Consider the following 17839-nt stretch of genomic DNA (forward strand, 5'->3'; position numbering starts at 1 on the left):
AGGTACTCTTGCTGAAAACAGGGTGGGCAGATAATGGCTGCCTTTGGAAAAATCCAGGTAAATACTAACCAAAGTTGTTTGTCACTCTGTCAAGGGCAATATTGCAAATTGTGATATTTGAAGTTCTTTGGAGTTTTTTTTTAATAGTGCTTTTTGTTTTGTCTCAACACGAATGCGTAGGCCTATTCCTGCTCTTTGACATGTTCCAGACCTATCTTTGCCATTCACAAAGGCTAATAATCTATAGTGGGGGTTTTTTTCACCACAAAACCAACTCAGTTGTCTCTTGGCCTCTCTGTTTTCAGCTCAGGAGAATCCAACCTGTTGTGGTTTGTCTGGTACCCTCTGATGGGTCTCTTCAAGGTACTTGCCCAGTCTGTTCTTGCACTTGTGTAAATTTACTGCAACTGCACTATCCTGCCAACAAGCCGTTCCAAAAAATCTACTACTTTTTGTATGAAATACCTTCTCCTTTCCTCCTTGGAGGAGGAATTCCGTTTTATCAGTCACTAAGATTTTCCTTTCTTAGCTGTCACTTGAGAACTTAGTCTGTAGATAGTAGCTACTTAAGAAGGTAACAGCCACGCAAGGCCTATTACAGTCGGTGCGTGCATTCACTTCAGTGCTTGTTGTTTGAAATAAAAGCAAGAGGGACATTTAGACTGGCCAGACAAATAAAACGTGTGGCAGTCGAAGCAGGACTGTTTGGCATCATGTTGGTATGTGGATAATACTGTAGATACCACTCTTCCTTACTTGTTTTTGCTGTTACATTAAGGTCAAAGCTGTTTCTGTCAGAGCATTAGTTGATTCCTGGGCTTCACTGTTTGTATTTCCAGCAAAATGATGGCTTTATGTCCCTGGCCTGTCTAAACACCTAGTGTTCTACACTACTTTGCTGGTGCCTTTTGAAGTGTCTTTGCACTCATGCATGCAGCATAGGGAACAAAGAGGGGGAACGGGATGTCTTTGTGCCATCCATGCTCTAATCTAGAAGTATTTTGATTAACAGAAAAATAGATATCTGCTACAGAGAGTTCAATTGGATTTTTATTGGCGTGTTTTTAAAGGAAACAACGCACAAGCTTTTTACTGTTATTTCTTCCTGAAAACTTTGAATCCACTGTCCATATTTAACTAAATTTCTAAGAGCAGTAAATGTCTCAAGGCATTAAGTTCCTAATCACTTAGCATTAAGTAAAAGGGAAGTCAAAACAGAACGTTCAGCCCTTGATTTTTTCCCATCAGTGTGCAAGTAGCTTTGAATCAGCTTGACTGTTGGCTATGGTCTGCACAGCTAAACCAGTACGTCAGTAAAGGACCTTGAGACTCATTGGATTTATTGTATGGAGGTAAGACACATCTGTAGGAATAGCTTTTTGGCATACTTGTGTTTAGGGTTACCTCTAATGTAATAGCAAACAGTATTCCCAGTTTTCTGTGTCCTAGGAAAGCATCACTGCATCCTGATTTGCCCATGTGACATCTGAAAATTGAGGAGCTAAGGGAAGTTTCTTGGATTTTTGCACCAGGATGGTACAAAGCTGGGAACAGAACCGCCTTTTCTACCACAGTTTGCAATCCCTTGATGCCTCTCTGAAACTGCGTGTTCGAGCTATAGGTCTTTACTGACCGGCTTAGTTCAGAACTGTTTCATATAGGGGTTACTTACACAGATATAGGACTTTATATAGTGTTTTTTCACCTCATAGTGGTGATCTGAATTGCCACAGAGAAGCAGTAACATTTGTGGTTTTAATCCAAACAATGTCTTCCATATCTATTTTCACATGAAGATTTTGCACTGGGTGTGTTGAAGGTAAAAAGTTGTGACCTAGGGAACTTGAGAACTGCCACACAGGACACAGTCTAGTTTGTGGTTTCTTTCTGATAATGCCTGGTACTTTGTACGTGAGACAAATGGGTCTGAAATCTTAATAATTATTGATTAGTCTGTATTTAAAGATGAGGTTTCTTAGTTGTTCATTCCTAAGGTTGTCTAGAAGGTGGTGGTTCTTATGTGCAGTATTTTGAGTTATCAGTTAAAAAAAATCCCAACTATTTTTTTTTTTTAATATATATATGCAGTAAATAGAAGTTGAAGAATATAACCCTGCAAGCATCCAGTTGTTCTCAAACCTTGTAAAGCTGTGACAGGTCACAGAAGTGTTCTCCCTTATCTCTTTCAAATTTGCCTTTCCCAGTCTCCTGCTTTAAAAAAAAATAGTTGGGATTTTTATATATATATATATATATGTATATGTGCAGTAAATAGAAGTTGAAAAATATAACCCTGCAAGCGTCCAGTTGTTCTCAAACCTTGTAAAACTGTGACAGGTCACAGAAGTGCTCTCCCTTACCTTTTCAAATTTGCCTTTCCCAGTCTCCTGCTTTACTTGCACGAACATAGGAAACTACATCTGCTTTGTGAATTGTGTGACAGTAGATTGTGTTTCAAGTGAATGTTGCATAGCGGTAAGAAGGCAGGAACAACAGAAGTAGAACTTGCAAAAGAAGGATGTGAATTTGAGGAAGCCTGTAGACAATTTAAAAGAAAATGTGCCTGTATTCGTTTCTTGTCTATCTTCTTATAAGCTCCACTGTTTAGAATTCATTAGAATAACAAATTTCTTCACTTGAGTGCAAAGTTTTGTTTCCTTTTCCAGAAAAAATAACCCAATTCCCTCATTTTGAAAATAGGTTTTGTAAAATTGACTTCGAATTTTTTGTCTTTACTGCCAAATAAAAGGGTAAGTTTAGTTGCCATTTAATTTTTCCCTTTCTAAGAGCGCTTAGGCAGAGCAAGCATCATCCTGTACGCCAGAGGCTGCTTCATCTGCTGGGGGAGAGCTGGGAGTCCTGGGGATTCTTCAGTCAGGCAAAAGTTCAGAATTCATTCCTTTTGAGCTTTCACAGAATTAATTGGAGTAGAAGCTACGGGTAAGCAGGACTTCATTCACAAGCCAGAGAAGGAGGTCAAGAATGTATTGATTTACCTCAAATATGTTTGGGGTTTTTTTTCCCCAAAAATATTTTGAGCGAGGGTAGAGCTTATTATAAGCTCTTTTTAGAATAAAATTTACCTACCTTATTTGTGAAAATCCATCTAGGTCTGGAGAGTATGGAGGAATAAATGCATAAGAGACCGTCATGAAACTTTGCTATTTCTGAGATAAAAGCAATTATCATCCCCTCCTAACCTTTTTCTCCACCTGGGAATCTCTACAAAAATTTCATATAAACAAGAATGTTTTTCAGTTGATTTAATCAGAATCATAGGCAGCCCAGAACTTCATGTATTTTGATGGTAAATTCAACATTCTGCGAGTGTCTGATTTGTGTACCCGCGGTGCATAACTGTCACAGAGATTGGCAGAGGAAGATACTGCAGCTTTGGCAACTAGGTAAGGGGCTTTTTGTATCCAGCGAGGCATGGGAAGGCAGTTGGGATTTCAACATAGGCAGAAAACATTGTCACCACATGCTTCCACGACCAACAATGAAACAACAAAATATTGACCAGTAGTTACTGTATTTTGATGCATGTAACCTAGGGGTTATCTGTTTAAAAGCAAAACTGCAATTCAGCAATGCTGTAGAGATCTGGATACGCACAGATAATACAAGGGGAAGTTTGTTCTAGGACCTGTCTCCTTCAAAGCTTCACAGTGTCTGATTTCCCTACAGCCCCCATCCTTTCCCATAGTTTGCTCACGCCATCCCAGTAGTCCCTCAGCTTCAGATTTGTGTGTGTTATCCGAGGTTCAGACTGTATAAAATAAAAGATGGTATTATTGTTAGCTTTCAGAGTTAATCGCTCATTGAAGCGAACAAGGCTTTCTTAGGAAAGAAAATGTGACACAGGTTTTTTGTTTGGTGGGGTAGTTTTTTTAGGTTTTGTACCCTAGGAATGTGATGTGATTCTGTAAACTTAAAAAGAAAAGCAAAACTTCTCATTTGTAGTCTGCAATCTCTGAGGAGCGTATATAGTGATATATTCTGCAGCATAATCTAGGGTTTCAGTGTTTTTAACGTTTGTATTGTCAGATTAGCACCACATGTAAATGTGTGATTCTGTAAACTTAAAAACAAAAGCAAAACTTCTCATTTGTACTCTGCAATCTCTGAGGAGCATATATAGTGATATATTCTGCAGCATAATTTAGGGTTTCAGTGTTTTTAACATTCGTATTGTCAGATTAGCACCACATGTAAATGTGTAGCTACAGTCCATAGAGCTTGGAATTTCAGACATTGTTTCTATTATCCTTTGAATAGAAACAGTCAAAGAATGGATCTGGAAGCCAGCAGGAATTTGACATCTGAGCAAAAAATAAGTGTGTTTAGCTCTCTTATTTTTCTTTCTTTGTGAGCAATGGCTAGGATGACTTCTGTGTTTTTTATAATTTCAAAGAAACACTGCTTCCTCATTTAATTCTTCTTAATTCTGTGCAGTAACGAAACACCATCTTTTTCCACTCTGATATTTTCACAAGTGAAGTCCAGAAGTCTTTTAATTCCAAAAGCTTGACGCCTTCAGCTAAATAGTGTTAAAACAAACCTGTTTGTACAGTAGTGTTTTGTCACTGAAATTGCCATCATTACTGCATGAGTAGGGTACCCTGAAGCACTGAGTCTTGGTTGACGTACCTTCAGATATTTATTTGCCATTCTAGTATTGATTCTTCTTTTCCCCCAAATTGTACACAATAGCATGTGAAATTTTTTTGGCACTGTTCATTGCATGAAGCGAGCACATCACAGGAGAAATTAAGTATAACAAGAATTAAAAATTAACACGTAGCAGGATATTTGCAAAAAAATAATGTTTTAATTGTGAAAGCCAGTGGACTGAATTTGACCTGGAGTATAACGTGATAATGCCTGTAACTTGAGGCAGTTTTGTTTTAATGGAACAAGCAGATATGACTTCCGTTGTGAAGAGCAGAGAGATGAGGGAGAGGGTGGGCGTAGGATCAAATCATAATGACTTAATGATTTTCTTCAGTAAGCTAATCAATCTCAGTAACCTTTTTAAAACCCATTTTCTAGAGTAGCTGTGGCCAGCATCATCTTTCATTGAACCTACACTGAGCATGGCTGCTGGGGTATTTTACTGGCTGCTTAAAAAAGCTAAAGATGATTGGAAGACTAGAAGGAATGAATTCTGGTCTTCATAGGTAAGACCAGAATTTACAGTGTTAGTCTATAGATTTATGTGAGCAGTGGCAAGGACCCCACCGTATCTTCTGCTGTTCTGATCACATAAATCTGAAGTGTTTTCTTTCTGTGGGCTCATTTTAGAGAAATCCATGAAGTGGATATTATGTGTTTGACACAACATGGCATTTTTCAAGTGGGAAGCCTGTAGGATGTGTCTGAAGGTAGACATGAACAATTTACTGAAAGCTAATAAATTGACCTGTGCTTCCTAGTGCCTATTTTCATACTCTTAACAGTGGTGCTTAGCAGGTAGTTTCTACCTTTTTCTTTAAAGAATAAGCTTTTTTGCATTTACCACATAGTGAGAGCATGCATGAAGTAGTTACTGTTGAATAACTGATGTGTGCTAAATTCACATCCTCTCTTACTTTGCAGTAACATGCAAATTCTTTGTATTATGAGGCCTAACTCTTTTTAATAACCTTTTAATTAACCTCACTGTAGGCAGAAGATCAGAAATATCAGAAATATTCTTTTTGTTCAGAGGTTGGAAATGGTTATTTATAAAAAAATAATTGGCATGCTGTAACTGCAAGCAGAAAGCAAGCTGTATGTACTGACCCATCTAAATAACTGCAAGTGCAGGTTGCAGTCGTTGACAGACAAGAAAGAAGTGCTGGCAGCTGCCACAGCATGCATTCCTTGATGCTCTGAGAGTTTATTTGGTGGTTATATCAATCATATATGTAAGGCTTATCTGGATTCATGTTGGACTTGAATTCATCATCCCTCCTGGAGTGCTTGGACACACCCAGCTGCCTCTGCAGCACTCGCTCTCCGCAATCAAATCTTTCTGCATCTCCCAGTGCATCCAGTGTTATCCAGATTATCTCCCCATTAGTTTGTGTATCGGAGGTCTGTATTGTGTATAAATACATAGAAGTGCAACTCACATATAAATAGACCTTACAGCTCCTTGATGAACGTGTTATTCCTGTTTTAATGATGAAGCAGCTGAGGCATTCTGATCAGCGTTTTCATCAATTATAACACAGTTTTCAACAAATCACTGTGTTTTTCCATTCTGTATGATCCGTAGGCTCTGTATATCTCTGGATGTATAGATGCATCACGGGCAAAGTGTTGTTTCCAGAACAGTGTATGTTTTGCTCCAATAAAAGGAGTAGGTTTTGATGTTCTGTGGTAGTTAAGGAGTTTTTGAGTAATCAAATCTTAGCTTTGATATATTTTTTTTTGGCAGGTTCAGGCAAACATTTTAGTTGGCGTTTTTCTTCCTGGAAGTTAGAAGAGTGTCAAAATTAGTGCACAAGGTGAAAAGAGCCATTTAAAATATTTATGGTGAGGGAACCTCTTGACTTCACACCTCAACATTGGTGGTATGGGAAGTGTCTGTCTGAACCTCAAGGCCTCGGGCTGCCATTTTGGGAGGCAAGGAGTTAGTTGGGGATGGAAAGACTGGAGTTTGTATTCTTTCTGCTCTGTTACCCATTGCTATCTTCATGGATCTGACACTCTGTTTATCTGACAGTGCACTCAGTACTGCTTCGCCAGGGAAAATTGCACAAAACAAGCCCAGTGCATCAGCATTTTCATTGTGTATCAAGCTGAGCCTCCCTTCACATGGTCACATCCCCTTTTTAATCTGGGATTCCATGTCCCTTTCCCAGTCCAGCCTGTTTCTGTGGTGTCTATTGCTGGTCTCCCTGGGCTTCTGTTTCTGTGGTTTGAGTGTTTTTTGTGTGGCTGAGTGCTAAGACCTGCAGGACTTTTGGAAGTGGCGTTGTTTGGGGGTTAGGCAATACACTGATTTAGTGTTAGTAGTTTGTCAGACTGAGGTGATGGCTGCGTTCAAGTTGGATTTCCTCCCAGAGATGATGGTGGACCATTGCTCCTTGAATGCTAGCCCTGTGTAAGTATTTTGTCTTCATATTTAAGTTTATAACTAAAGCAATAGTTGGAATTGCTGTCTCTGAAGCCTCCGCTGTCTGATGAACTCCCCTTGAGGAGGGGGATAAAGAGAGAGAGGAGAGAGACCCTGCAGGTCTTTTTTCTTGCACAAATCCTAGTGGGCGTTGACAATTGATGTTGGATTCTGGATAGAGGGGAAAATGATCTGATAATTTTGGGATGAGGGCTAAGGAGGAATAAGGCTATTTGGCAGTACTGTTTATAGTATGCTACAGGTGCTCATGTCATAAAATCGGTTCTTTAAATCAGTTGTTGGGAGAACAGTTTCTGTTTGTTCCTACTAATGACTCTAGACTAAACCTTTTGATTAGGAATGAAAGGATCCTTGAATACTGCTGAGGTCATGTTAAGAGTTCGCCCGTTAATATAAAGGAGCCAGACTATCTTCTTTAAGCTACCTTTGGCATAAAAGGCAGGGCTGAAATTTATTATTGGAAGAGAGTAAATGATTTCCAGTTGTTCTCAAATGGAATGAAAAAAACACTGAATGAAGAGAGAGAGTTTACTTCTTTGTAAAAGGTATTTGCTTTGGCTACTTGGAGAGGTGCTGATCCTTTCTGAGTGAAAAGGTGGAGAGGAATGAAAGGATTTGAGACTATTTCCTTCCCTTCTAGTAAGAAGCTTTGTTGTTTCTGAGGTCTGTTCATACAGCTATAAAGTCTTGAGCTTTCCCTGCCTTCAGTTTTTCCTTAGGCTCAAACAGCAGTATCGAAGAACTAACTAAACGTTACCTGGTTTGGAAATTTTTTAAATTATTAATTTCAAATTCTATTTGGGGGTAATATGGTTGAAGATGGACAGTAAGAGGAACAGTATACTGTAAAATGCAGTTAATAAGTCATTCAAAAACTATGTTTAAAGGAAAAAAGAGCCACCTACTCTGGGAGAAGGCCACCTGTATTCTTCAACAAAGAGTTTGGGGGGGGACAATCATTGTATAGTTACCCTTCCACTCCGCGTGTTCTTTCTAGATTATGCAGGGGTTGGTCAGCAATTTTGACCTACTAATCACTATAGCTACAATAGGATGTCATTACAGTCAGTCTTCTAGAGATAGGTCCTTCGGTATACCAGGCTGTGACTGGATCTTCACCCTGGGAAACAATTCCAGACAGTTACATTTAAAAACAACCTGAAAAAAATGTTCCTCTCTCCTTTTCAGTGGTTACTGATAACGTCAGTAGACTGTGTTTAGGTGCCTTCCTGTTCTGGTTTCGTTCTCTGTAAAATTCTACATGGTTGAACTAGTGGTATTTTTCAGTCATCTCAATAGATTTGTGTCCTGAATCCCAGATGTTGACTACATTAAAGGAATAAACGTTAAGAGAAGTTTTAAACAGCTGTGCAGAGCATTTGGTTTCTAAGTACACAGCGTGCCAATGAATGTGAATGACGTTTCTGAATATTCTCTGGTATGCAGGACTGGGAATGTGCAAGAGTCTCTCTTTATATATATTTTAATTATATACATTTATATGTGTGGAAATGGATTTTTTTTCTTAAATCTCACTGTAAGCATGCTGCTTCTAGCTGCACTAGCATCTGTAATCTGTGGAAACAGATAATCCAGAAATTACTTCTTGTTTTTTCATAGCTCAAAGAAAATGAATGGCACACTGGATCACCCAGACCAACCTGATCTAGATGCTATCAAGATGTTTGTGGGTCAAGTCCCACGGAGCTGGTGTGAGAAGGATCTAAGAGAACTCTTTGAACAGTATGGTGCTGTCTATGAAATCAATGTCTTGAGGGACAGGAGCCAAAACCCTCCTCAAAGCAAAGGTGAGAACTTCTCAGTGGAGACTTGGGTTCTCAGCTGCTTTCACATACTTAGTATCTTAGCTGCTTATTCAAAGACCCCTGTGTTTTGGAGATCTCTGTGACCAGGCATGCATGTGAGTCCAGTCTTTATAGTCTTAAATGTATGTGTCTAATTATACTCGGATTGTGATGCAGTTATTGGCTGAACTGAGGGAAATTAGAGTTACTTTTTTAGAGCTCAGAAGTGATGGAGATACTTAAAGAATATGGATTATAATTGCAAAGTGTATTGTGTTGCTTCAGAGCATCATTGTGATGCCACAGTATGATCAGAAATGTTGCTGGAAGTGTCTCTGTTTCAGATAAAATATAAAATTGAAGTCTTAGTCATTCGTGTACATCAAATCCTAACTAAATGCTGTGCCTTGATGTACAGTTCAGTTATATGCAATATCTTATTTCCTTTGAAGCTATGTAAGTTTTTGGTACTAGCAAATAATTGTTAAGTTTGACAATGGAAGTAGCCAACAATTATTTGACAGATGTATCTAAATCTTTGGGTTAATTGGTGATGTTCGGTCAGTTCTGAATATATCCTATTTTGTTACACTTAGAAATCTTTTAAACAGTCTTAATCAGTAGGACCTACCTATTTCATAGAATCTTATTTCGGTGTCTAATCTCTTCTACTTGTCATATGTTTTGCATTGGAAGGATAGAACAATCAGTAGGACCTACCTATTTCACAGAAAATCTTATTTCAATGTCTAATCTCTTCTATTTGTCATATGTTTTGCATTGGAAGGATAGAAGTGGGACTTGCAATTTCTGTACAGCATGTCAAGATTCATAGTGTACCTACTTGCCTAACATCTTGTTTCAATTACAGGGTGCTGTTTTGTTACATTTTATACCCGTAAAGCTGCACTAGAAGCACAGAATGCTCTTCACAACATGAAGATCCTCCCAGGGGTAAGAGAAGAACCATGCTTTCTTTGCAACTGTTTTTCCGAGCTCTGGCCCCACGGATGTACAAACATATTTTATCTTGCCCTCAAATAATGTTTTTAAAAGAACTATTCAAAAGAGCAATGTAATGAGATTTGTATGATAACAGATCTTAAGGGAATTTTGGAACATTTGGGAGAATTATATGGTAGTGAAGTGGGCGGACATGGTTCCTATAATACTCTCTGAGGAGGAATGATGGCATATCATGAGGAAAGGTTTTTCTTTCTTCTAGAAATTTATGTATTGTTACATAGGCACTTCTGTAGAGGCAATTTGGGCTGCCATTTTTTTCTTCTCTTCCACAATTCTTATGGGATGTATTCCATGTAGTATGAAGTGAATGCATCAGAATTAAATAATCTTTCCATGTTTCAGATGCACCATCCTATCCAGATGAAACCAGCTGACAGTGAAAAGAGTAATGGTAAGTATTACTAGAGTCTGAGTTTGGCATCATTTGTGCTACTGGGGAAGCTTGAGGATTTTCCTTTCCTTGAACAGCTTCTGATGAAGTCTGCTTGAATTGGAGACCTGATTTTTATTTTTTTTTTAAAAGATTTTTTAAAAAAAAGGGGGGAAAAGGTATGTTTTCAATAATTTTTTTAAAAAGATTTTTTTTAAAAAAGGGGGGAAAAGGTATGTTTTCAATATAGTAGGTAGCATAAATGATGTCTCTCAAATTCCATGACTCAGTATCTCCCACTGTTGCTGCTTGTGGTAGAACCACATTGTCAATTAGGGAAACATCCAGTGAGTTCTTCTTTGTACTAAGGTAGTTTAAATCTTTGTTGGGGACATGGACAGTGGGATCGAGTGCACTCTCAGCAAGTTCATGGATGACACCAGGCTGAGTGCTGTGGTTGATACCCTAGAGGGAAGGGATGCCATCTAGAGGGAATTTGACACGCTAGAGAGGTGGGCCCATGCGAACCCCATGAAGTTCAACGGGGCCAGGTGCAACATCTGGCATGTGAGTTAGGGGCAATTGTGATGAAGGGATTGAGAGCAGCCCTGCAGAGAAGGACTTCAGGGTATGGGTGGATGAAAACCAAATATAATCTGGCAATGTGTGCTCGCAGCTCAGAAAGCCAGTTGTGTCCTGGGCTGCATGAAAAGAAGGTCAAGGGAGGCGATTCTCCCATTCTACTCCGCTCTTGTGCTCACCTGGAGTGCTGCGTTCAGCTCTGGGGCTCCCGGCATAAGAAGGACATGGACCTGCTTGAGCTGTGTTCAGCTCTGGGGCTCCCAGCATAAGAAGGACATGGACCTGCTTGAGCTGGTCCAGAGGAGGGCTGTGAAGATGGTCAGAGTGTTGGAGTACTTCTGCTGTGAGGACAGGCTGAGAGAGTTGTTGGAGGACACTCTATGAGGACAGGCTGAGAGAGTTGGGGTTGTTCAGCCTGGAGAAGAGAAAGCTCTGGGGAGACTTTATTGCGGCCTTCCAGGACTTAAAAGGGGCTTACAGGAGAGATGGGGAGGGACTCTGTCAGGGAGTGTAGCAATAGGTGAATGGGTAACAGTTTTAAACTGAAAGAGGGGAGATTTACATTAGATATTGGGAAGAAATTCTTCACTGCAACAGGTTGCCCAAAGAAGCTGTGAATGCTCCCTTACTGGAAGTGTTCAAGGCCAGGCTGGATGGGGCTTTGAGCAACCTGGTCTAGTGGGAGGTGTCCCTGTCCATGGCAGGGGCTTGGAATTAGGTGATCTGTAAGGTCTTTTCCAACCCAAACTGTTCTATGATTCTATGAAATCTAGAAATGCTTTTTCAAGTGCTTGACCAATTTGAAACAAGGCCTGTAGCAGCTGCAGTGGGAGTTAAAACTACTTATAGTTTATAAGAGAATTCACAACAGGTCAATAGAGGAAAAAAAAGAATATGTCTGCACATTGGCCATTTCAGATGGATTAAGACATTTAGCATCTACAATTGGGTAAATGATCATTTATCCATATATTTCCATGATGAGTTTCTATATGTACATGGCTCAAATGTGTGTGTCTGTATATATTGATGCAAGATAAGCAAAGCAAGTGTTTAGCATTTTATAGTTTCAGCCTGTCTAACTTTGGCTGAATTTTATTTTCTTCATTTCCCATAGTTACTATAAAATTAGTGTTGCATCATGGAGAATAATCCTGGTTCCAGAAAGCTTACATCTTCAAAAATTGAAAACAGAAGATGAGATAACATAAAGTAGGAGTAATTCCACCTGCAGATACCTCCATGTGTATACAGAATGTTTCTGTGTAAATAGATCTACAATACAGTACTTCTTTTGAAGCGTAGTTAGGAGGAGAATGGAATAGGTTCTCTAAGCTAAAATGGATCTTGCATTATACAAACACACGAATATCCTAGGAAAATAACATAAAGGGGGAAAAGTATTTAATGGAATTTTGGGGTTACAGTTCTGAGGCTATTATATAATGATTCAAGTTTTAGTAAAATGTGTAGGTGAAAATACGAATAAGAAAGTATTAGTTAAAAAATCATTTTAGCTTACCTCTAATAAAAGGGATTTTGAATCTCTTGAGCTAAAAGGGACTGAAAAAAGGATTTGAAAGCAGCTTTCTGCTCTAAGACCTTCAAAGTGAACTGGGTACAACATTAAGATTTAATAGTCAGTTAAAGTTATGTCAGCTTGAATAGTTTGGAACTTTTGTCTTCAACACTGTGGAAGACTCAGCAAATAAGTTGATTTCTCCTCACCATGGCACCAAATAGGAGAAGATTTTTCTGTCTTGAAGCTTCAAATCGTGCCACAGCCTCTGGCATATTGTGCTGAATGTTGCATTTGCAAACTGGTTTTTATTTCCAAATGGTATTCTGCATAACTTGCTTCATCCTTTAAAAATAAGTATTTCAGAGGTGACTAGTATCCATAAGTAAATAAAACAAGAGGTATAAAGTTCTGCTCTGGATTCAAATTTACCCCACTCCCTTAAGTGACCTTAGACGCACATTAGTAACCACTGAGAAATTTATTTCTGGACCATTTATTTTAAAATAGTCTGCACACTGAAAGGTGTTCTTCAACTCTAATGTATCTAGTACCATCAACATGTAGAGGTAAGGTGCAGCAGTGTACAGTCCATTGTTATGGTCTGAGGTGTTATTTTCAGGCTTTTAGTACAGATCAGAAGGGATGAATCTGAAACAGAACTAAAACTGTTCTGTTTTGGCAACTGCTGTAGCTTCTGCTGTTGAGACAGGAGCATGAGGAAATAGGCAGATCTAAATTTAAGTGATTGGCGTGATGAAGAGGGTAGAAAGAAGCTTTCTGCAGCTCACTTGCTTCTTTAGAGACAGCAAGGCATGTTGGTTGTCTAAAGATAGAAGAGACAGAGGAGAGGGAATGAAAATAGTCCCATAAAATACATGTAGGTCTTCTCTCAGTCACCATGAACTGAATGTAGGAGATACAGGGAAATGCTGAATCTGATATATTTTTCCTTTCCTTACATTCTTGCAGCTCACAGGCTTGCAAGGGAGAACAGTCAGCAAAATGTAAACATAAAACATCATAAAACAGCCATCTTTCAGGTATATTGAGGTATCTCATATGCATCCTCTTAAAATGAAGACATTCCATTATTGGGAATCTGGTTTTGACAACTCCCTACCCTAAATACAAGGGAAGTGAGTCTAGTTGATGGGCAAGACTTGATGAAATAAGATCTAGTAAGCACATATTTGCTAATTATACTCTTATTCTTTGATTTCTTAGCAGTAGAAGATAGGAAGTTGTTTATTGGAATGATATCCAAGAAGTGCAATGAAAATGATATCCGAGTGATGTTCTCCCCCTTTGGGCAGATTGAAGAATGCAGGATATTACGGGGCCCGGATGGCCTGAGCCGAGGTAAGCAGGAAGCTCTTCCCATAGTTCAAGGTTCTCCACTGGATGCTGCCTTTTGCAACTCAGGGTGGTGTTTCAGCCCTTTCTGTGATCCCACACCACCACCCACCCCCAGCCCCGTAGGCATTTTCATTTCTTTATTCATCCCAGTAATCGCGGATGTAGTGAATGACTTAGTTCCTTCTTGTTCTTTCCCCAGGTTGTGCGTTTGTGACTTTTACAACAAGAGCCATGGCACAAGCAGCAATCAAAACAATGCACCAAGCACAAACCATGGAGGTAAAACAAGTTAGTGGGTGTCAGGAGAAGATGTAATTTTTCAGGCAGTCACTATGTAGTTTGGAGGACTAGAGAGCAGAGGGAAGGCTATGCACTGTGTGCTTCTTCACAAATGCTACTCCTGGACCTTGGTGGTTGTTCTGCTCCTATTTTTAGAACTCGAGATAGAAACTTCATCTTCAGAGAAAATACCAAAATATAAAATAGAATCAAAAGCAAATGAGACTTTGAACCTTTGATGAAATGTGCTGTTTGAATGTATGTATGTTTGCATGCATGTCAGGGGAGGGGAGGAGAATGCTTCCAGTGACTGGGTCTTAATGCAGTGTTTTTGTGACTGCTGGGGGTAGCAAGCATGTATGTTTGCATGCGTGTCAGGGGAGGGGAGGAGAATGCTTCCAATGACTGGGTCTTAATGCAGTATTTTTGTGACTGCTGGGGGTAGCAAGCATGTAATTGTTTGAATTGCTGTTTGCAGGGTTGCTCTTCTCCCATTGTGGTAAAATTTGCAGACACACAGAAGGACAAAGAGCAGAAACGAATTGCTCAGCAACTCCAGCAACAAATGCAACAGATCAGTGCTGCCTCCGTATGGGGAAACCTGGCTGGTCTCAACACACTTGGACCCCAATACTTAGCAGTGAGTTTCTAATTTGGGTTCTTTTCACCTCTTCAGGGGTTGCAGTGTCTGACTGTCTTGTAGTGTTCAATGTATTCATTTTTAGAGGGTTCTTAATCCCCATTTTGTGGATGAGGAGGCTGAAGTAAATTTATCTAAGTGAGGATTTCAACCTCAGTCACTGTAGCCCTGACTACTGAAGCTTTTTTCCTCTCTGTCTTCTGTAGAGTGACTTTGTGCTGGGAAGTTTTTCTTCTTATGCTATAGCCTCACTGTTTGCCCATATAAATACCCTTTTCATGTCTATCTGATGACATAGTTCTTGTATTCCTCTTCCATTTTTCCTTTTTCAGCCTTTATTTCTCTCATCCCCTTTGAGTGAAACCTAGAACAGTACTTGGTTCTGTCCAGATAGAAAAGATGATCAGGTTGGAAGCACCCAGTAGCTGACTGTGCACAGAAATAGAATCAAAAGCAAATGAGATTTTGAACTTTTAATGAAATGTGCTGTTTGAATGTATGTATGTATGTTTGCATGCGTGTCAGGGGAGGGGAGGAGAATGCTTCCAATGACTGGGTCTTAATGCAGTATTTTTGTGACTGCTGGGGGTAGCAAGCATGTAATTGTTTGAATTGCTGTTTGCAGGGTTGCTCTTCTCCCATTGTGGTAAAATTTGCAGACACACAGAAGGACAAAGAGCAGAAACGAATTGCTCAGCAACTCCAGCAACAAATGCAACAGATCAGTGCTGCCTCCGTATGGGGAAACCTGGCTGGTCTCAACACACTTGGACCCCAATACTTAGCAGTGAGTTTCTAATTTGGCTTCTTTTCACCTCTTCAGGGGTTGCAGTGTCTGACTGTCTTGTAGTGTTCAATGTATTCATTTTTAGAGGGTTCTAAATCCCCATTTTGTGGATGAGGAGGCTGAAATAAATTTATTTAAGTGAGGATTTCAACCTCAGTCACTGTAGCCCTGACTACTGAAACGTTTTTCCCCTCTGTCTTCTGTAGAGTGACTTTGCGCTGGGAAGTTTTTCTTATGCTATAGCCTCACTGTTTGCCCAAATAAATGCCCTTTTCATGTCTATCTGACAACATAGTTCTTGTATTCCTCTTCCATTTTTCCTTTTTTAGCCTTTATTTCTCTCATCCCCTTTGAGTGAAACCTAGAACAGTACTTGGTTCTGAATTGTTTGAATTGCTGTTTGCAGGGTTGCTCTTCTCCCATTGTGGTAAAATTTGCAGACACGCAGAAGGACAAAGAGCAGAAACGAATTGCTCAGCAACTCCAGCAACAAATGCAACAGATCAGTGCTGCCTCCGTATGGGGAAACCTGGCTGGTCTCAACACACTTGGACCCCAATACTTAGCAGTGAGTTTCTAATTTGGGTTCTTTTCACCTCTTCAGGGGTTGCAGTGTCTGACTGTCTTGTAGTGTTCAATGTATTCATTTTTAGAGGGTTCTTAATCCCCATTTTGTGGATGAGGAGGCTGAAGTAAATTTATCTAAGTGAGGATTTCAACCTCAGTCACTGTAGCCCTGACTACTGAAGCTTTTTTCCTCTCTGTCTTCTGTAGAGTGACTTTGTGCTGGGAAGTTTTTCTTCTTATGCTATAGCCTCACTGTTTGCCCATATAAATACCCTTTTCATGTCTATCTGATGACATAGTTCTTGTATTCCTCTTCCATTTTTCCTTTTTCAGCAATAAATGCCCTTTTCATGTCTATCTGACAACATAGTTCTTGTATTCCTCTTCCATTTTTCCTTTTTCAGCCTTTATTTCTCTCATCCCCTTTGAGTGAAACCTAGAACAGTACTTGGTTCTGTCCAGATAGAAAAGATGATCAGGTTGGAAGCACCCAGTAGCTGACTGTGCACAGTCCTTTTTTAGCCTTTATTTCTCTCATCCCCTTTGAGTGAAACCTAGAACAGTACTTGGTTCTAGAAAAGATGATCAGGTTGGAAGCACCCAGTAGCTGACTGTGCACAGAAAGAAAAAAAAGAGAGAAAAAAACAAACCAAAGAAAACAAAAAAGCCTACAGAAAATAGACAAACTACTCTATTTAGCAAAAATGATGCAACAGGAGGTAGTCTGCATTTGTCACTGATTGTAGTTGATTTTGCTGGGTCCCTACAGGGTGAACCTCTCATAAAGTGATGTGCTCTGGCTCAGGTTGCCAGAGTAACTATGAGAACTGTATTCAGGCAATAGAAGATCTGGGGAACAGGAAAGGAACATTTCATTTCATTCTTGGTATGGTGTACTGTTGGAGTGGAGGCATTCTCTCTTTTACTGCTGAGTTAGGTTTGGGAGGTTAGAATTTTTTATAACAACCTGGTTAATGGAGAAAGGAATAGGAAATCCCTCTAAATTGCTTCTGAGCTGAGGGGTTGACATTTCTCTCATGTCTGGAGGGGCTTCCTTTAGACAAACTACTCTATTTAGCAAAAATGATGCAACAGGAGGTAGTCTGCATTTGTCAGAGAGAAACTAGTCTATTTAGCAATAGGCAAATAGGCAATGATGCAACAGGAGGTAGTCTGCATTTGTCACTGATTGTAGTTGATTTTGCTGGGTCCCTACAGGGTGAACCTCTCATAAAGTGATGTGCTCTGGCTCAGGTTGCCAGAGTAACTATGAGAACTGTATTCAGGCAATAGAAGGTCTGGGGAACAGGAAAGGAACATTTCATTTCATTCTTGGTATGGTGTACTGTTGGAGTGGAGGCATTCTCTCTTTTACTGCTGAGTTAGGTTTGGTAGGTTAGAATTTTTTATAACAACCTGGTTAATGGAGAAAGGAATAGGAAATCCCTCTAAATTGCTTCTGAGCTGAGGTGTTGACATTTCTCTCATGTCTGGAGGGGCTTCCCTCTCATGGTGGCTCTTTGTTTTCGTATGGCATTTGCCATTTGTCTTGTCCTGGCAGTGTCAGCTGTTAAGCCTGGCTTGAGGTAGCATATCCTTAGGGGTAGCAATCCTGCCTGAGGTGCTTTGAATAGTCCTCTCTCACTACTGATTCTACTGGTTTTGTCTTGGTGTGTTAGCTATAAACTCCCCTCAGCATTGATGGTGTTGAGTGAGGACAGCGTGCTGTTGCTTTGGCTGCAGTGTGATGCATGGGCAGTGTGGATTTTCACCGTGATG

At 39.8% G+C, this 17839-nt stretch overlaps 1 protein-coding gene across 17 annotated transcripts in view; it reads left to right on the plus strand.

The window, feature by feature from the left end:
* The window catches only part of CELF1 (CUGBP, Elav-like family member 1), a 61211-nt gene that overhangs the window by 23093 nt on the left and 20279 nt on the right, over positions 1-17839 (plus strand). For 8 of the 17 annotated variants that reach the window (XM_014950190.1, XM_014950180.1, XM_014950179.1 and 5 more), the window contains exons 3-8: positions 8747-8934; positions 9803-9885; positions 10300-10348; positions 13656-13790; positions 13987-14066; positions 15900-16061. In XM_014950190.1, the coding sequence (XP_014805676.1) occupies positions 8757-8934; positions 9803-9885; positions 10300-10348; positions 13656-13790; positions 13987-14066; positions 15900-16061 (687 nt within the window). In that variant the 5' untranslated portion in view covers positions 8747-8756. Of the gene's footprint in view, positions 1-8746; positions 8935-9802; positions 9886-10299; positions 10349-13655; positions 13791-13986; positions 14067-14544; positions 14707-15899; positions 16062-17839 lie in introns of all 17 variants that reach the window. The other 9 variants (XM_014950181.1, XM_014950187.1, XM_014950189.1 and 6 more) reach the window with 3 other exon arrangements.

This window comes from Calidris pugnax, unplaced genomic scaffold, assembly GCF_001431845.1.
Source record: "Calidris pugnax isolate Ruff unplaced genomic scaffold, ASM143184v1 scaffold68, whole genome shotgun sequence".
Lineage (NCBI taxonomy): Eukaryota > Metazoa > Chordata > Aves > Charadriiformes > Scolopacidae > Calidris > Calidris pugnax.